At 47.2% G+C, this 21,055-nt stretch overlaps 1 protein-coding gene, 1 long non-coding RNA gene and 1 pseudogene across 2 annotated transcripts; 2 read left to right on the top strand and 1 right to left on the bottom strand.

Annotated features, from left to right (window-relative positions):
• Positions 1-8,050: 8,050 nt before the first annotated feature.
• LOC119316582 lies at positions 8,051-17,929 on the bottom strand. The gene is made up of 3 exons (XR_005153076.1): positions 17,742-17,929; positions 11,590-11,695; positions 8,051-8,354 (listed from the first exon to the last, which is right to left on the bottom strand). It is a non-coding gene; the product is annotated as an uncharacterized LOC119316582 (long non-coding RNA).
• LOC119316581 (ABC transporter G family member 39) lies at positions 10,348-17,140 on the top strand. The gene is made up of 23 exons (XM_037590910.1): positions 10,348-10,840; positions 10,937-11,057; positions 11,181-11,269; positions 11,351-11,435; positions 11,569-11,728; positions 11,812-11,888; positions 12,018-12,068; positions 12,145-12,235; positions 12,334-12,635; positions 12,718-12,999; positions 13,081-13,558; positions 13,648-13,751; positions 13,828-13,990; positions 14,080-14,202; positions 14,284-14,393; positions 14,487-14,819; positions 14,913-15,203; positions 15,297-15,380; positions 15,469-15,602; positions 15,684-15,911; positions 16,004-16,175; positions 16,272-16,526; positions 16,624-17,140. The coding sequence occupies exons 1-23, from the start codon at positions 10,488-10,490 to the stop codon at positions 16,882-16,884; spliced, it is 4,347 nt and encodes a 1,448-aa protein (XP_037446807.1). The 5' UTR covers positions 10,348-10,487; the 3' UTR covers positions 16,885-17,140.
• A 2,520-nt stretch (positions 17,930-20,449) lies between the features above and the next one.
• LOC119319793 lies at positions 20,450-20,524 on the top strand (annotated as a pseudogene).
• The last annotated feature ends 531 nt before the right edge of the window (positions 20,525-21,055 follow it).

Here is a 21,055-nt window from a genome sequence, read left to right as displayed (position 1 = left end):
AGCAGTTTCTTCATCCATAACATAACCTTCAAGCACAACAGGCAATTCATATCTAGGGGGAGAATCTTCGTCATCACTTTCACCAACATTATCAATTTCAATAATTTCATTCTCCCTAGTCCTAGCAAGTTGTTCATCAAGAAATTCACCAAGTGGCACAGTAGTATCAAGCATAGAAGTAGTTCCATCATAAGTATCATGCATAGCAGAAGTGGCATCATCAATAACCTGCGACATATCAGAATTAATAGCAGAAGCAGGTTTAGGTGTCGCAAGCTTACTCAAAACAGAAGGTGAATCAAGTGCAGAGCTAGATGGCAGTTCCTTACCTCCCCTCGTAGTTGAGGAAATTTTTTTGGTTCTTTGATCTTTCAAGTTCTTCATAATGATAAACATATATAAATCCCATGTGACTCAAAGAATAGAGCTATGCTCCCTGGCAACAGCGCCAGAAAATGTTCTTGATAACCCACAAGTATAGGGGATCACAACAGTTTTCGAGGGTAGAGTATTCAACCCAAATTTATTGATTCGACACAAGGGGAGCCAAAGAATATTCTCAAGTATTAGCAGTTGAGTTGTCAATTCAACCACACCTGGAAACTTAATATCTGTAGCAAAGTGTTTAGTAGCAAAGTAATATGATAGTAGTGGTAACGGTGGCAAAAGGTAACGATAGCAAAAGTAATATTTTTGGATTTTCTAGTGATTGTAACAGTAGTAACGGAAAAGTAAATAAGCGAAGAACAATATAGTAAAAACTCGTAGGCATTGGATCGGTGATGGAGAATTATGCCGGATGCGATCGATCATGTAACAGTCATAACCTAGGGTGACACAGAACTAGCTCCAGTTCATCAATGTAATGTAGGCATGTAATCCGAATATAGTCATACATGCTTATGGAAAAGAACTTGCATGGCATCTTTTGTCCTACCCTCCTGTGGTAGTGGGGTCCTATTGGAAACTAAGGGATATTAAGGCCTCCTTTTAATAGAGTACCGGACCAAAGCATTAACACATAGTGAATACATGAACTCCTCAAACTATGGTCATCACCGGTAAGTATCCTGATTATTGTCACTTCGGGATTAACGGATCATAACACATAATAGGTGACTATAGACTTGCAAGATAGGATCAAGAACTCTCATATATTGATGAAAACATAATAGGTTCAGATCTGAAATCATGGCACTCGGGCCCTAGTGACAAGCATTAAGCATAGCAAAGTCATAGCAACATCAATCTCAGAACATAGTGGATACTGGGGATCAAAGCTAACAAAACTAACTCGATTACATGATAAATCTCATCCAACCCATCACCGTGCAGCAAGCCTACGATGGAATTACTCACGCACGGCGGTGAGCATCATGAAATTGGTGATGGAGGAAGGTTGATGATGACGATGTCGACAGATTCCCCTCTCCGGAGCCCCGAACGGACTCTAGATCATCCCTCCCGAGAGAGTTTAGGGCTTGGCGGCGGCTCCATATCGTAAAACACGATGAATCCTTCTCTCTGATTTTTTCTCCCCGAAAGTGAATATATGGAGTCAAGGTTGAGGTCGGTGGAGCATCAGGGGGCCCACGAGGCAGGGGGCGTGCCCAGGGGGGTAGGGCGCGCCCCCACCCTCGCGGACAGGGTGTGGGCCCCCTGACGTGGATCTTTCTTCCAGTATGTTTTATATATTCCAAAAATAATCTCCGTTGATTTTCAGGTCATTCGGAGAACTTTTATTTCTACACAAAAATAACACCATGGCAATTCTGCCGAAAACAACGTCAGTCCGGGTTAGTTCCATTCAAATCATGCAAGTTAGAGTCCAAAACAAGGGCAAAATTGTTTGGAAAAGTAGATATGTCAGAGACGTATCAGATCTCATCCGGGACTCCGAACAAACTTTGGTCATCAAAACACATAACTCATAATACAAATCGTCATCGAACGTTAAGCGCGGGGATCCTACGGGTTCGAGAACTATGTAGACATGACCGAGACACATCTCTGGTCAATAACCAATAGCGGAACCTGGATGCTCATATTGGTTCCTACGTATTCTATGAAGATCTTTATCGGTCAAATCGCATAACAACATACGTCATTCCCTTTGTCATCGGTATGTTACTTGCTCAAGATTCGGTCGTCGGTATCATCATACCTAGTTCAATCTTGTTATTGGCAAGTCTCTTTACTCGTTATGTAGTGCATCATCCCGTAACTAACTCATTAGTCACATTTCTTGCAAGACTTATAGTGATGTGCATTACCGAGAGGGCCCAGAGATACCTCTCCGATACTCGGAGTGACAAATCCTAATCTCGATCTATGCCAACCCAACAAACACCTTCGGTGACACCTATAGAGCATCTTTATAATCACCCAGTTATGTTGTGATGTTTGATAGCACACAAGGTGTTCCTCCGGTATTCGGGAGTTGCATAATCTCATAGTCAGAGGAATATGTATAAGTTATGAAGAAAACAATAGCAATAAAACTAAACAATCATTATGCTAAGCTAACTGATGGGTCTTGTCCATCACATCACTCTCTAATGACGTGATCCCGTTCATCAAATAACAAGACATGTCCATGGTCAGAAACTTAACAATATTTGATTAACGAGCTAGTCAAGTAGAGGCATACTAGGGACACTATGTTTTGTCTATGTATTCACACATGTACTAAGTTTCCGGTTAATACAATTCTAGCATGAATAATTAACATTTATCATGATACAAGAAAATATAACTAACAACTTTATTATTGCCTCTAGGGCATATTTCCTTCGAGATCCGCCGGAGACACACCTCCACACGCCCACCAACGATGCTAGACCCACTGCCAGAACGGGAGTTAGGCGGGGAGACCTTTATTCCTTCTTCAGGGAGCCGTCGCCGTCTCGCCTTCCTGAGTAGGACAAAAACCCTAAAAAAACACGAAAAAGCGACTAAAAACGGAGCCCTCCCGCTGGCCCTTGACATGACCCAACGCGCCTCCATGGCCCTAGGGCAACCAGGGAGGAGGCATACCTGCGTCGGCGTCGGCGAGAGGCAGGAACCCTAGCTTTCTTTCTTGGAGGAGGAGGAGTGACTTGAGGATGATGTACTCTTCGGCTCTTGTCTTTCTTGTAGCTGAGCAGGTGTAGTTGCATGATCTTTGGATGTAACTGCGGTAGAGATGTCCTCTTAGCGACGGAGCATTGGAGTGAAAGACATAGCAGAAGGAAATACTGATTCTTTTACCATGCTAAGAAATACTCTCTCCATTTTTATTTACTCTGCATATTAGATTTGATTGAAATCAAACTTCACAAAGTTTGAACAAGTTTATAGAAAAAATATGAACATTTACAATAACAAATCTATATGACGTGTAAGTATATTCAATAATGAATCTAATGGTATTGATTTGTTTTTGTAGAGAAGGAGGTTAAACCCCCGGTCTCTACATCAATCAATGCATATAACCATTTTTATTAATTATTCCACATACGTCTGACAAGAACATACATCAAGCCACCCGAAGCCACCACTCACACCTACAAACTTGATAATGTGGAGTGCTCTCACCCTCTATATTTAAAACTGAGTCGTCGCCGATCCATCCATATAATGTATCGAAACCAACAACTGGTGCAACATACCTAAACCATACACCACATGCACATGTTTTAGAAAGTCGTCATCATCATCGAACTGTTGTCCCATCTTCAGGAGAGAGAGAGAGAGATCTGTATCATCCTTGCCAGTCCGGCCATCCGCCGGCGCCACCGCCCTGCGCTCGTCCAACCCAACGCGGAGACTCCGGAAGATCCGTCGTGCATAGCACCTGCCGAACAGGCATGACACAGCGTAGCACCTGTCGGCCAATCATGAATTGACATCTTCACCGAAGCTCCGTTCAAGACGAAGCCGCTCCACCTCCTGCTTCTGTCTTCTAGCGCTACTCCACAAACAATGCCCCAAGAGAGAAACGACGCCGTATTACTGTTATCGTCTGATCTGAAAAACTAGATCCTAGGGTTTCCCCCGGAGTAGCGTGAGTGGGTCAACAGTAGTTACACGACGACGGCTTCATCAAGGTAACGACGCAGAACGCCGCCGTCACCTACCGCCGGCTCGGTTTTCATCGGCAACCATGTCTGCCCGACTCACAGCCAGGACTGGATGATGGATCTCGAGATCCGACCACACAATCTCAGGCCGACCACCTCTGACGGAGGAGATAACCACCACCGTCGGCTGCACCGGCCAAAACAGATCTGACCAGAGGTGCCGCCGAGCAGTCCACCATGCCCTTCACGCCACCGTCGATCCGAAGCCAGATGGCACGCCACCGCAACATAGCCAGCCATCGCTGCCGGCCGCATCGCGCCGCCGCTCGAACCGGACCAGCCGCCGCACGCCGCCGCCCGTGACCGAGCTGCCCGACGCGCCTGTAGCCGCCGTAGCACGAGGCCGGGCTGGCCACCGCCGTCGCTCCGCTGGATTGGACGCGCCTTCACACATGTAGGGGCCCCGCAACACCCTTGGGACGCGGGAGAGAGGGAGTCCCTCACCACCATCGTCGGCCCCCAGGCGTGGCCCGACGGTGAAGGAGGAAGGGGAGGCAGGCGTGTGCGCCCCCGGCGGCTAGGGTTTGGGCGCCGCCCGAGTCGCCCTAGCGGGGTGACGCAGGGGTTGGGAGCGGATGCAGTTGCCAGGGGACGTAATGCTTTCGACGCCTTGGACGTATTGATTTGTTATTGCATATGTTATTTATTTTTACTATAAACACTTTCAAAGTTTACAAAGTTTGACTTTGACGAAAGCTAATATCCGGAGTAAATAAAAATGGAGGGAGTACCATGCATTTATCTACAGTTCGCCTTTACTTTGAGTTCCGTGCTATATTTTTATTTTTTGATAAAATTAATCTTGTTTCCGGGTACACAAAGTTTTATTATTTTAAAGTGTACCAACAAAAACAAATACATCTGTTTGAGACTGAACTTTTTTTCGCCTTTTGTATTTTATCTATTATCTATTCTCTCACCACCAAAATTAAAGCAGCATGCATCAATTTCACAAACATGAAGTTGCTTAGTGCATCTTCAGCCGTTCGGCCCCTTAGGACGCCGAAAAAAAGCCGTCTGAAGGCGAACCGACGCTTGCTTGACGTGTGGGGGCGATTGCATTCCCAGTCGACGCCCCTAGATCGCCGCCAAAATCGCGCGAACTCGGCGATATTTCATACAAAATTGTACAAACTCGGCGATCTGGCACAAACCCGGTGAAACTTCATTGAAATTTGTACAAAAACAGATAAAACATGCAAACTACGCCTACTACTACGTCAAACTACGCCTAGCCTTGCTCGCCGTGGCCGCCGCTCGCCATCTACATGCCGAGAAGCCTGTAGAAACGGGTGTAGTAGCCGCCGCCGTTGTCGTCGTTGCACGCCCCGCCTGAGCCGCCGTCGTCCCTACTGCACCCCTGGCCAGGGTCGCCGGCGCGCGGTGGGGGGTTGGATGGCCCGGCCTCGTCCTCATCGTCGCCGTCGAGGACGATGACGCCACCCTCCTCGCGTCCCAGGCGACGGGCCTGGAGCTCCGCGTATGCCCGACGCTGGCGGAGCACCTGCTTGCGGACGTAATCCTCCCTCACCCACTTGAGGGCGTCGTCGTCGTCGGGGGCCACCATGTACGCGTGCTCCGGCTTCACGGGGAGCAGCCCCGGCTCGGGCTTCGGCCAGACCAGGCAGAGGGAGCGCGGGAAGGGGAGGGCACCCTCGTTGATGACGAGGGCGCTGCTGCGGGTGCGGCGCCGAAGTGGCGCACCCTCCGGCTTTGGCTTGACGGGGCGGAGCGCCGGCGAGCCGGAGGAGAGCGAGCCGCAGCCCGACGACGAGGACGTCCCCGGCTCCATTCGCCGCGGCGTCCAGGAGCTGCCACAAAGGCGAGAGAAGGACGACCGCGGCGGGTACTCGAGGCGCGGCGTGTTGCCGGTCTCGATGTGGTCGAGGACGGCCTTGAGGGTGCGTCCGGGCACGCCCCACCAGTCACGCCGCCCGTCGGCGTTGAGGCGTCCGTGGTGGATGATGCCATTGGTGGAGGCGATCTGGTCTTCACGGCGGCGTTCGAAGTACATCATCCACAGCGTGTGGCTGTCGACGGCGTACCTTGACTCATTCCGCTGCTCCTCCATCAGCGACGAGCGGATGCGGGCGATCTCGGCCCGCCGTGCCGCCCCTTCGGGCACCACTGGCACCGGGACGCCGCCGGCGCTCAGCTTCCACGACCCCGGCACACGCATATCCGGGGGCGCCGGATACTCGGCCTCGTAGAGGAGGCGTGCCTCCGACTCTTGGAGATGGCGGGGGCCGAAGCCGTATGCCGTCGCGCCGTCGCTTGGGAACCTCTTAGCCATTTGCTCGTCGGCGGGAAGGAGGGAGTGTGCTGCTTTGTGTGACGATGCGAGGTGAAATGTGGCAGTTGTGGTGTTCACTGGCGGAGGATCGGCTTTTATAGCCGGGTCCGGGCGGCGAGAACCTGCATGCCGAGCGACGCGTGGTGGGAGCGGGCGGGACACGTGTCGATGGCGCCTTCACTGCGCCGCCCGTGAGACATCAATGGAGGCTGACCGGCGCAGCAGCGCGGCAGCCTTGGCCAGCCTTGACATTGATTCCCGCGGGAACCGAGGCGATGAGGACGATGAAGCGGCGTCTCACTGACGCGGCAGGCCCATCCCCGTTAGCGCCAAAAACGCGTTCGGCCCCAGGCGCCCCCAGCGCGCCGGTTCGGCCTGGGTCCGCCGGCGCCAATTTCAGCCCAAACCGACGAAAAACGGGTTCATGAGGACGCGACTGGATCGATTTTCGCCAGCGCCGAAAAAACGCCTGAGAGAGGACTATTGGGGGCGCGGCTGGATATGCTCTTACCACACATACCATGTGGTTGTCTGAGACTGAACTTATTGATACACAACAAAATTTTAGAAAGCATCTGTCCTTTTATATTCTGTTTTGTGTGGTTTACAATTTACCAAACCTAAAAAACACGGATCTCAAACACAACACTGATTGGTGGATCAATGCATGGTACACTCTCTATATTATACTCATCTGTTCCCAAATATAAGTCTTTCTAGAGATTCCTACAAGTGACTACATAGAAAGTAAATTGAGTGAATCTCCACTCTAAAATATGTCTACATACATCTGTATGTTGTAGTCTATTTAAAATGTCTAAAAAGACTTACATTTTAAAACGGAGGGAGTATTTCTTTAGGGGGAGTATATTATATTCCATGCAATGTCATTTCTCTTCCCGCCAAAAAATAAATCATTTCTTGGCGGAAGTAAGTAAACGAGGATGATAGTACGAGTAGTACAAGTCTGGCGGGCGGGAGAGACAAGTTTTTCTCGTCAAGCGAAATGACCGTCGAGGTCCACTGCAACCAGTACCCGGATATCTCGGTGTACCACTCTCGTTCGAAGAATCACACCAGCAGCAGCACTACATCCAATTATCCGAGAGCCGGCGGGCTATCCATCCTTGACTGGACCGGAGGCGCCGTGACTTTTTTTTTTTTGAAAGTGAGGCGCCGTGACTTGATCTACCTTGGCGGACCATGCATACGTCTGCCGCCCTGATTGTCCTGTTCGTGGCGTCGAGAAGCGCAGGCCCTTGTTGACCGGCCGCTCGTGAACTGCTGACGCGGCGCGGTGCACCGAGGGGGACGGCAGTGGAGACGTGACCTGTTAGACTCCTCGTACGTACGCGCGCACTACTTACTTCCTAGCGACGGAACCAGGGTGCATGACGGGACAGGACGTGGTGCGAGTGAGCCGGTCCGTCGCGGCAACGACGAGCCGCTGACCAATGGAGTAGAATGCAGCTCCAAATGCATTTGCAACACGTGCATTTGCGACTTTCTCAAACATTATATATATGTTGCATTCTATAACAATTTTTTTCAAATTTATTGAAACGCAATGAAATATTCGGTTACACCTCAATGTCCCGCCACAATGCATTTTTTAATAAAAAAGGGCATTTCCGTCTGCCCCAATTTTTTATTAAAAAATTCAAGGCCAAGTATCCGACATCATAAACATTTCACAGCTCTCGGTCACAACACAAAGTAGCTACGACAAATTATTGCAAACATGGAGGAATTTAAAGTCTTGGGCTAATATAGATGGATCAGTGCCAAGCTATCCTAAGCAGCTCCCTACAGCGATGACCAGGCAGCCGGAGACACTCAAGAAGCCGCGTAGCTTGGGCACCGACGTAGAGCACCTTCCAAAGTCAAACCAGTGCGCCTACCGAAGCCAGGATGCATTTCATACTTCGCCACCTTCGACTCTGAAAGACAAAATCATCACGAAAACGCCATAAGCCCACAAGGTAGCAACAGTAAAGATGTTAACAACTTCATAGTGTTTTTCTTTGTTTCCAGAAAGGAACTAGGTCATCAAAAGACTAGGAATTGAAATTGAGATATTGGGAGTATCAGCAATCACATTCCAAATATTTTTTTGCAACAATGCAAACAAAAAAGTAGATGATGGATCGATTCTAGCTCATTACAAAAGACACATGTCAGATCATCAACATGTCTATGTTTAGCCAAGTTGTCTCGAGTAGACTCTTGTTATTAATAATGAGCTACAACAAAACATGTACTCCCTCTGTCCCAAAATTCTTGTCTTAGATTTGTCCAGATACGGATGTATCATACATCCGTATCTAGACGAATCTAAGACAAGAATTTTGATACATCCGTATCTAGACGAATCTAAGACAAGAATTTTGATACATCCGTATCTAGACGAATCTAAGACAAGAATTTTGGAACAGAGGAAGTATATTATAAGGAACCTTAATCTTCCATATAGCATCTCTCAGTTCGGAAGAGGAACCCAATTTCGGAATCTAATTGAGTAGGAACCAGAAGGTTGAAGCAACTAAATGGGAGCATCACTACCAGAAGTAAGAGTTACAATTTTGACCAAATTAAGCAAATCAAACCACTGACCCATGAGTACTTCATCAACACATCTCCTAAAAGATATCTTATGAGAAGTACCATCCCACACTTGGGCAACAGAAGCATTTTATTGTTGAAAAATCGCAAATAGATCCCAAAATTGGTTTCCAAAGAAGCATTAACAAGCCAAATGTCATGCCAAAAGGAGATACTTTGCCCATCACCAATCTTCCACTTGTAAAAGCTTTTTTGCAGAAGCAAAAACCCAAGAGATACTTTTCCAAAAAGGAGACCCGTGTCTAGGTTTGTCCGACAAAATGTGGTTTGTCAGTAGCATACTTATACTCCAGAAGTTTTTTCAATCACTGGGTCTACCATCAAACAATCTCTTACTCCAAAAGGCCAACATTGCCAAATTAAAATCCCTAAGATTAGGGACACCCATACCCCCAAATTCTTTTTTTCTTCTTCTGGAGATTAAACCCTAACAAGCAAGATGGTACTTATGATGATTGCCCAATTTGCCCTAGAAGAAATGAGACATTTGGGAAGTGATGACATCAGTGGCCCATTTACGAAACTTCATGATAGACATAAGGTAAGTAGGAATACTAGCAATGCACGTGTCGAGGAGGATAAGTTTACCCCTATAGGAAAGATTCCTGTCTAACCAACCAGAGATGTCTTCAATAATTCTGTCAATAATAGGTTGTATGTCTCCTTTTAAAGTTTTTTTTTTAAATGGAGGGGCACACCCAAATTCTTAAAAGGGAAGGAGCCAAGTTGACAACAGAAAACCTAAGCAAAGCAACTAGTAGCTACATCATCATCTACATGAATAGTGTGAAGGTCACTTTTGTGAAAATTAACTTTGGTGATAATACATGTTTGAGAATCATTTCGTTCTAGTAATGTGAAATCAAGAGAGTGGCTAGCCAACGTCACAAACAAGCATCCCCTAACCGACGTTTACCTGCAGCAGCCACCGCCACACAGCCGGCCGGCCCGCCGGCTTGAAAGTCCAGTTCCCTGATCTCCGTACAGAATCCCTCCGATCCACCGATGGACGGCCACGGGTGGACGCCGCGTCCGGGCTGGACGGCAGCGTCCGTCCGACAGAGGCGACCTGAACGGGTCAAGCCGTTCATGCGCTGGGCGGGTCAAACCATGCACGCTCGAGCCTAGACCGACTAGAGACTAGAGCCGAACGACAAGGACCCATGCGATTCCACGCCCGCCACCCTGGTACGTAGTCGTACTCTCGATCACGACGCCCTAATCGCGCCAGCAAACCGCGTGTTCGCCGGCAAGCCGACGGCGCGGGGGCGCGCGCATATATAGCTCGTGCCCCGGCACCTTCTCCTCAGACAGTCCGTCAGTCAGTCATCAGCCACTGACGAGCCATTTCCAACCCTCTCGTGCGCATCTTCCACGAGAGCATCAGCAAAGCAAGAATAAAGGCAGCTAGCAGCACGAACAACGGCGGCTAGCGGCTGAAGGAGGGGCCGATGGAGATCGTGAGGATGGGGAGCTCGGCGGGGGGCGGGAGCGGCGTGCGGCGGACGGCGTCGTCGTGGCGGGGGACGTCCGGGAGGAGCGACGCCTTCGGGCGGTCGGCCAGGGAGGAGGACGACGAGGAGGCGCTGCGCTGGGCGGCCATCGAGAAGCTCCCCACGTACGACCGCATGCGCAAGGGCATCCTGCTCCCGGGCGCCGTCGCCGGCGTCGGCGGCGCCGGGCAGGAGGTGGACATCCAGGGGCTCGGCCTCAACGAGAGGAAGAACCTCATCGAGCGCCTCATACGCACCGCCGAGGAGGACAACGAGCGCTTCCTCCTCAAGCTCCGCGACCGGATGGAGCGGTGCGTCTCAGCTCAGCTCATCACCTCGCTTCTGTAGCTCTGTCCATCCATTTCTCTCTCGGCACGACGGGCGCTGATGTTTGATGTGCTTGGCAGGGTTGGGATCGAGAACCCGACGATCGAGGTGCGGTTCCAGAACCTCAACATCGACGCCGAGGCCTACGTCGGCAACCGGGGAATCCCGACGTTCATCAACTTCTTCTCCAACAAAATCATGGTATGCATCTTCGGCGCAGCAGCTTCATGATCCTTCAGTGTCATGGAATGGGAGAACCCAACAAAGTTCACGCCGAGTGGTTCCGACTTCAGCTTCTGATCCTTGTTTGTTTCAATCCTTCAGAATGTGCTGAGTGCTCTGCGCATCGTGTCAAGCGGGAAGAGGCCCATCTCTATCATCCATGACATCAGCGGAATCGTAAGACCCGGCAGGTGAGCGAGAGGTCACGGGCCTGTTTGTTTTGCATCATCTCACAGTTCTTTCCATGTTTTAATCGTGTGGAGTTTCTTCAGAATGTCCTTGTTGCTTGGCCCCCCTGGGTCCGGAAAAACTAGTCTACTCCTGGCCCTGGCAGGGAAGCTGGACTCAACTCTCAAGGTACCCCATCTTCACATCCTTTCGTGATTCTGAGTACTCTGTTTTTCGTTCGATACAGAAATTTGCAATATGATCAGGGAAGATATAGAGATGTAAGTTGTAACATGATGAATTTAAAATTGGAAATGTTCAGGTGTCAGGGAGAGTGACTTACAACGGGCATGACATGCATGAATTTGTCCCCCAGAGGACATCAGCGTACATCGGGCAGCATGACCTTCACATCGGCGAAATGACGGTGAGGGAGACACTGGCCTTCTCTGCGAGATGTCAAGGAGTCGGAACCCGTTACGGTAAGTGACATGGGAGCTGGAAAAAGGGATATCTTGCTATTCACAAATTGCAAAGTGATTCTTATCGTGGTTTCAAATTGCAGACATGCTTACTGAACTCTCAAGAAGGGAGAAAGAAGCCAACATCAAGCCAGATCCTGACATTGATGTCTACATGAAGGTGAGCAGTTATTGCATATACACTGTGAATCAAGAACCTTATTTATTTAGAAGTAAACGGTATTGCCTTTCTGAAGTAAATAGAAACAAACTACAGTTACTAAGTTATTCTGCTCCTCTATCCAAACAGGCCATCTCTGTGGAAGGTCAAGAGAGCGTGATCACAGATTACATCCTCAAAGTGAGCACCATACATAACATGAAAAATAAGCCAAAAAAATGCATATGCCGCTGACACACTTGCATTTTTCGTTCAGATTTTGGGTCTGGAAATCTGTGCAGATACAATGGTTGGGGACGGTATGATCAGAGGCATCTCAGGAGGACAAAAGAAGCGTGTCACCACAGGTATATGCAATATGCAGTGAAGGAATAAATGCGCATAATGATGCCCTTTTGATCATGACAGTGAAATCAGATCTCTAACATCATTGAAATTTAAATAGGCGAGATGCTTGTCGGGCCAGCAAAGGCACTGTTTATGGATGAAATCTCCACCGGTTTGGACAGCTCCACAACGTACCAGATCATCAACTCCCTCAGGCAATCTGTCCACATCCTCGGTGGCACGGCATTGATCGCGTTGCTTCAGCCTGCGCCTGAAACATACGAGCTCTTTGATGACATTGTTCTGCTCACCGAGGGGAAAATCGTGTACCAGGGTCCTCGAGAAAGCGTCCTTGAGTTCTTTGAGGCCGTCGGATTCAGATGCCCTGAGAGGAAGGGTGTTGCAGACTTCTTGCAAGAAGTATGTGATACACAAGAGCTCTCTGTGCTGCACGTTGGGACTAGGAACTCAAAATTTGACCGTGTTTATCATGAATTCACAGGTAACATCTAGGAAGGATCAGCACCAGTACTGGTGCCGAAGTGACGAGCCATACCGATACATCTCGGTCAACGACTTCACGGAGGCATTCAAAGCATTCCATGTTGGCCGTAAGATGGGCTCGGAGCTCAGGGTGCCGTTCGATCGAACCAGGAACCACCCTGCTGCGCTCACGACTTCCAAGTTCGGTATCAGCAAGATGGAGCTTCTGAAGGCATGCGTCTCTAGGGAGTGGCTGCTGATGAAGAGGAACTCGTTTGTTTACATCTTTAAAATAGTTCAGGTATGCATCCCGCTTGTTGAAATTTTCCTCAATTCTGAATTCGGATAGTGATGTCTGATGAATGTTATGTGTTTGTACCAGCTCATAATCCTTGGGACCATCGCAATGACTGTCTTCCTGCGTACGGAGATGCACCGGGACTCAGTCGAGGATGGAGTGATCTACATGGGCGCGATGTTCCTCGGCCTGGTCACGCATTTGTTCAATGGATTCGCCGAGCTCGCCATGAGCATTGCAAAGCTGCCTATATTCTACAAGCAGAGGGACCTGCTCTTCTATCCATCATGGGCGTATGGATTGCCTACATGGCTGCTCAAGATCCCGATATCATTCCTGGAATGTGCCGTGTGGATCTGCATGACTTACTATGTCATTGGCTTCGATCCAAACATCGAAAGGTTCTTCCGCCATTACCTGCTGCTTGTGCTGATCAGCCAGATGGCATCGGGTCTCTTCCGGGTTCTTGCTGCATTAGGAAGGGATATGGTTGTTGCAGACACGTTTGGGTCGTTTGCTCAGCTTGTTCTTCTGGTTCTCGGCGGCTTCTTGATAGCTAGAGGTATGTCGAATCTCCCTCCATTCAGCCTCTGTTCATGCAGTTTCAACTGTCAAGAAGATCATGCTGAGTTGTGAGTTCCATTTCTGCAGATAACATCAAGGCATGGTGGATTTGGGGCTACTGGTGCTCCCCTCTGATGTATGCCCAGAACGCCATAGCGGTGAACGAGTTCCTTGGGCATAGCTGGAGGATGGTAATGCAGCGTCTCCTGGACCCTTGATCAGTCGAATTTCAGACAGATAATAAAAAAAATGCCAATCTTTGCACAGGTTGTTGATCCGACAGACAGCAATGACACGCTAGGCGTACAAGTCTTGAAGTCGCGCGGCATCTTTGTCGATCCAAACTGGTACTGGATCGGTGTTGGTGCCTTACTTGGGTACATCATGCTCTTCAATGTACTCTTCATTGTGTTCCTCGACTTGCTTGACCGTGAGTACCTTCTCCCCAGCCGTAAAATGCATTGATTCGCGCATCGTTAACATCTTACGTTGGCGCTGACATCCTTCTTCTATCCACAGCACTTGGAAAGGGCCAAAATGTTGTTTCTGAAGAGGAACTGATGGAGAAGCATGTGAACCGCACCGGAGAAAATGTAGAGTTGCTGCTTCTTGGAAACGATTCCCAGAATTCACCTTCCAACGGTCAGTAGAAATTCTTGCATAGACTGCATCAAGGAACACATTTCCACCGTTGCATCATTGTGACAAGTGTAACAAATGCAGGAGGAGGAGAAATCACTGGCGCTGACACCAGGGAGAGGGGAATGGCACTTCCATTTACTCCCTTGTCAATCACCTTCGACAATATCAGATATTCTGTGGACATGCCTCAGGTAAGCATAACCAAGAAGTTCTATCCCGGGTTCAACGCAGCGGCAGCTGGCACTAATGACAGATACTAATTGTGATGCACAAATCTTTGACAGGAAATGAAAGACAAAGGTATTACTGAAGACCGGCTAGTGCTCCTGAAAGGTGTTAGTGGAGCTTTCAGGCCAGGAGTTCTTACAGCATTGATGGGCGTCAGCGGGGCGGGAAAGACCACTCTGATGGATGTGTTGGCGGGACGGAAAACTGGCGGTTACATTGAAGGAGACATCAGCATCTCTGGATACCCGAAGAACCAAGACACTTTTGCCCGGATTGCTGGTTACTGTGAGCAAAATGATATCCATTCTCCACATGTCACCGTTTATGAATCCCTCGTGTACTCGGCGTGGCTCCGGTTGTCCCCTGATGTAGACTCAGAAGCAAGACAAGTAAGTTGAATGACCTTTATTCTGCTAGTTCATAAGTAGCTCATCTAATATGCACACTGCAACTGATCTCTGGAGTCCATTTCATGAATTCAGATGTTTGTGGAACAAGTCATGGAACTCGTCGAGCTGACATCACTGAGGGGAGCATTGGTGGGACTGCCAGGAGTGAATGGTTTATCCACCGAACAGCGTAAAAGGCTCACCATTGCTGTTGAGCTTGTTGCCAACCCCTCCATCATATTCATGGATGAACCAACTTCTGGACTGGACGCAAGGGCAGCTGCCATCGTGATGAGGGCGGTCAGAAACACAGTAGACACAGGAAGAACAGTTGTCTGCACCATCCACCAGCCCAGCATCGACATATTTGAAGCTTTTGATGAGGTAAATTGCAGCAAGGACAAGGAAATTGTGTGATCTGTAGAAGTATTGATTGTCTCATGTGAGAACTCACATGTTATTCTTGAATATTTACAGCTGTTCCTGATGAAACGGGGAGGAGAAGAAATTTATGTCGGCCCCTTGGGGCACAACTCATGCCATCTGATCGATTACTTTGAGGTGAGGCTCCTTACTGATCTGGTGAACAGAGCACCCGATTTCCAGCTTATGGCATGCATGATAACCTTGCTTGGTGCCCCAACTGTAGGGAATACAAGGTGTGAAGAAAATCAAGGATGGATACAACCCTGCAACCTGGATGTTAGAAGTGACCACCCTAGCTCAGGAAGATGCCTTGGGTGTCAACTTTGCCGAAGTATACATGAATTCTGACCTATACCGGTATGTTGCAGTCTCAGAGCGTTGTTTCTGTATGTTTGTATACTTCTCCATCATTTCACTGATTCAAATGCATCATGTCAGGAGGAACAAAGCTTTGATAAGTGACCTAAGCACACCTCCACGTGGATCGACGGACCTGTACTTCCCAAAACAGTATGCACAGTCCTTCTTCACACAATGCATTGCTTGCCTGTGGAAGCAGCATAAGTCCTATTGGAGAAATCCATCATACACTGCAACTAGAATATTCTTCACGACGGTTATTGCTCTCATCTTTGGCACCATCTTTTTGAACCTAGGACAGAAAATGTAAGTACCTTCGCTAACAACTCCAGCTGACACTGATCCATAATGACACAGCGTGAGAAAGAAACTTATATGTACTTCATCTTTACTTTCAGCGGCAAGAGGCAGGACCTGTTCAATTCTTTGGGTTCCATGTATGCAGCAGTTATTTTCATTGGAATTCAGAATGGCCAATGCGTTCAACCTATTGTCGACGTCGAGCGAACAGTTTTTTACCGAGAAAAAGCTGCTGGCATGTACTCTGCTCTACCCTATGCTTTTGCACAGGTAATGGTCGTTGCAGAATATTTGAAACGAAAAGATTGAACTTTTGCTCCTTCAACTTTTTTTTTACAAAATCTAATGATGTTAACCATTCAACAGGTTTTCATTGAGATCCCACATGTCTTCCTACAGACCATTATTTATGGTCTGATTGTTTACAGCTTGATTGGCTTGGACTGGGCATTTATCAAATTCTTTTGGTACATCTTCTTCATGTTCTTCACTTTCCTGTACTTCACATTTTATGGGATGATGGCAGTCGCCATGACGCCAAACAGCGACATTGCTGCCATAGTCGCAACTGCATTCTATGCAGTATGGAATATCTTTGCCGGTTTCCTAGTCCCCCGACCAGTAAGTGTCCTATGACTGGTTTATTTGTAGTGAACCAACCTGTACATTTTCTCCATACTGCCGATGCTAAACTATATGTGTCTTGTCTGGCTTGCAGAGGATACCAATATGGTGGAGGTGGTACTCATGGGCATGCCCGGTGGCATGGACACTCTACGGGCTTGTTGCCTCACAATATGGAGACATTGCAGACGTTACGCTGGAGGATGGGGAACAAGTGAACGCTTTCATCCACAGATTCTTTGGATTCAGGCATGATTACGTAGGTTTTATGGCTGCCGGTGTTGTAGGATTCACTGTTCTCTTCGCTTTCGTTTTTGCCTTCTCCATCAAAGTCTTGAACTTCCAAAGAAGATAGAGAGGCTATCTGAAAACAGCTTCAGATCTCGCTATAGCTAATAGAGTGTTGGCACTTGGCAGTAGGGAACACAGGAAAGTAAGTTTAGAGACGGAATATTCGGTATCCGTTTCTTAGGCAATTAACGTATTTCTTAGATCAGTAGTTCAATTATGTATATATACTGTATATTGTAACTATCAGAGAAGGGTCCGTTGTAATTTTGTAAAGTTCAACAGTTCAAATATTTTATGCAAGATTGTCTATCTTTGGTTCAGTTGATACATGTTCCCTACGAAAAGCCCATTACCGACTAACATGGCCTAAAAGATGACTTGGCTTATATAATTCCGAAGAATATTGTGGGAAACTAAACAAATTTCCAGTGAAAACTAGCTTCGGAAACTGCTGGTATAATCAAGATTTGTGAATGGTGATGCGGTGTGTTTGTGTTCAGCATACAAATTACTCGTTCACAAGTACTCCCTCTGTAAACAAATGTAAGACGTTTTGGCAGTTTAAATATCATCATAGCACTTAGAAAATAGAGCCTTAATGAAACTTAAAAAGAAGAAACTCGCATTTCAACGACTAACAGGGTGCTGCTATCTGGCTGAATGTATTCACATTTTCAATCGTTGAGGTTCTCAAATCCAGTTACTATCTTGTTTCGACAACTAACAGGCTATTGTGTCTCAAATTGTTTTGTTTACTAAAACTCGATAATTTTGGAGCAGCAAACATGATTTCATCATAGCCCTAAGAATTCGAAATAGTAGCATAAGACTAATGCTGGTAGAATCGACACTAGGTAATCAACTCTGAGAACAGGCATCCACTGAAGTCCGCCAGATTCTGCAGATTTAAGTACGGACTACCTGAAGGAGTGTCGCGGTCCCCTGCAACCCAATCGATCCCACCGACATCGAATCCTCCTGCCTCCATCACGGGCGCAGCAGCACCTCAACCTCGTCTGCTTCAGAGGAAAGCTCCCCCTTCCGGCCCTACCCGGCTCCCCCCTGCGGGCTCCGGCGGCCGCCGCTCCTAGTCCGCAGGGTGCCTTGGAATCCGCGCGAGCCCCCATGGGAGGTTTTTTTTTTACAGCCCCATTTCCTTTTGGGATAAATTGCACATGTTTCGTTCCAACTCCGTGGGAGGGTATGTACAATGGTTGATAAAATATTCTTATCTTAGGTCTTGCATGTAATTAAGAGATGACAAAAAAGATGTCTACAATGAGTCATTTCTTAACCTAAAAACGTGGTGACAGATATTATGCTAAGATATCATCTCTTGTCTTATCTTAAATAAGAGAAGATAAGTCTTTTCTTATGAGTTCTCTCTCCTCCACCTCATTATTTATTCTACATGGCACTCCTAAGATAGCATCATTATACATGCCCTAACTCGTTGGCGTCGGACGCCTCGTTTGCCTTCCACCCGTTCCTTACACCGCATGATTTGAATCACTCTAATGCAGTGGCGGTGCTACTAGGAGTCAAAGCAAGTGATATCAAAGCTATGTATATGTGAAGAGCATATCAGGTGCTACCGACCTGCCCATGCTACCATGCCATGGAACAATGGCACCCGTTAAAGCATAAATGAAGGGATAGGATGCAACGTTTGATGTTCTTTTCTATACAGTCCCTTAAAAGATGCTTCACTTCTCAGATTTTTTCTACTTTATGGCATGGATACCAACGACACCCAAAATTTGGTCAAAATTAGATGAAAACAAAAAAATCTAGAGGCATCCCTATTAGCCCTGGACAAAACAGATTCAACACCAATATCACAGTCCCCGCATAGGTCCTCGTGATCTATCACCGCATCGAGTGGAGCAACTACATAATATGTGAATTTGAAATCTATGTTGCATGCACGCCTTCATTTGAGTAACATGGACATTGAAGAGCAAGATTGAGAAACAAAAGGAGAAACGGACATCAACTTGGACTAAAACAGAAATAGATAGCTCAAATTGTACATGTGCTTTTTGGTCGCTCTTCCTCGTCTTCCATGTTTCCATAGGAAAGCGATTTGGTAGAAGGAACTAGAATGGGGAAGGACCTGGAATGAGAAGAAGACCAAATATAAGAATGCAAATATAAATGTGCCATGGACTAGAACATCCCTTCGCAATATTTCACTTTCTCAGGGTGGTTCCTAAACATTAGATAAGGGGTGCTTCCACACCAATCTTGTTCGTCCGATATGAATTCATTGGTTGTCATTGCACCGTAGCATGGGAAACATCTGTATCACTGGATATGTTCCCTGTACGCATGCATATACGTAGGCATAGGTGTATTAGTGCTGCTAATCCAACTTTTGTGATGTCACTTGACATCATATACAACATGTAGCACCGACACTACTCTAATGTACTGGCTCTTAACTTGACATGTCATAGATAGTGGATTTTTTAGATAATTATCAAAGTACATTGTCTCTTACTTCTCTATTGCATTTAATCGGATTAAGGATTATATTTGCATCTTAATCTTGTGGCCTAGTGGTAGAAAGAAAGAAACAAGTGAATAATAGGAAGATAAGCCATAACAAATTAAATCATTAATTACACTGCAGCCAAACGAGCTAAGGGTCGTATATCCAGTAACTTATTCCCCGACTTCATAAACTCATCGATCTTATTTTTCATTGCCTCAACCTCTCCTTATCTCTTGAGCATCTCCATTGACACCTTCCTTCCATTAAGCCAACCCATCCTAGATGATGGAGTGGGACTTCTAGGTACTCTTTCCTCTCCATCACCACCATCTTCCTCACCATCGTCCATCTCGGAAGAAAAATGTTCCATGACTTCCCATGCATTGGAGGAGCGTCATCATTCCTCGATTTCCACTTGTCGTTGCTTTCCAACACATTCTAATAATGTTGAAGGCCAAATATTTATCCTACAACTTGGCCATTTACCGTGTTGGATAATCTCATCCTACAACATACAAATGTTCAGAGTGTTGCAAATGTGATGTTGAAATACCTATACAGTATTTCCATGTGTGTACGTTGTTGTATTCATCTTGGAATTGATGTAATCTAGTTCACGTTGTTGTACAAATTGATCCTATCTCTTGTAAGTTGTCGTACGGATCAAGTCTCGCACAACTTGAACCGACCTCCGTAAATCTCTCCTGTTATATACCAATCCCTTGAGTTAGTAGGTCATGGAGTGCCTCACCCAAATAATTTCCTTCTCTGGAAAGCTTAGGTACCCCGCAGAGCAGAGGCACAAGGATGTTTGGTTACCTCGACGACACCACCGGAACGAGGTGGAGGTCCAGGAGCCGGATAAATCTGGCACAAAGAAGGTATCAAATCCGTTGCATGAAATTTGGATTTATCAAGATCCCTCTCCCGAGAGGTCCTCGCTCAAGTCTCCCATATCACATTTTCTACACCACTTTGGAAGCTCCTTATAGTGATGCTTTCGTCTCAATCTCGTGCCTGAGAAATTCAACTTCGCACCTTGCTCGCAAATACAAAGAAGGGGAAGATGACGGCGACTGCATACTTCACCAAGATGAAAAGAATAGCAGATGAGATGGAAACCATCGGGAACAAGGTGGATGAAGATGATCTGATCTCACAAATCCTTGCGGGGCTGGACAACAACTATAATCCTTCTGTCTTCACCATCTCTGCAATGACTAGTCATGCAAATTAGTTGTCCTTGTCCCTTGGCAATTTGTACGGGAAACTTATTGTAGCAAAAGGGCACCCTGAAGCCTAAAATTAGGCGGGCAAATAATCTACCAATCATGCCAACAAAGGGGGGCGGGCGTCTACTGGGGTCCACACTGGAATAATGGCAGTGACTATGATGGTCCTGATCGTGGTAGCAGTAGCAGCTACCAATCCAAAATGAAGCAAGGCAACAACGGTTCCTATCCTAGCGGTGGTCATCCTGGTGGTGGCTACCAGGGTGGGAGCGGCTATCATGTTGGAGGCGAATGTCAAGGCAACAACGGGGGTGATACTGAAGAGAAGTGCCAGATTTGTCGCAAAGAAGGCCACAAAGCGTACAACTACTAGAAAAGGATGATAACCTCTTTATAAAACCACCAGTAACCTTGAAGAAGACGACGGACACAGTGGCAAAATCCTATGTTGTGGATACTAATTGGTATGCCAACACCGGGGCAAGCAGCAACATCGCGGGTGAACA

The sequence above is a fragment of the Triticum dicoccoides genome, chromosome 6A (genome assembly GCF_002162155.2).
Source record: "Triticum dicoccoides isolate Atlit2015 ecotype Zavitan chromosome 6A, WEW_v2.0, whole genome shotgun sequence".
NCBI classification, from domain to species: Eukaryota; Viridiplantae; Streptophyta; class Magnoliopsida; order Poales; family Poaceae; genus Triticum; species Triticum dicoccoides.
Note: the sequence above shows the minus strand (reverse complement) of the source record. Positions and strands in the feature narration are given on the sequence as shown.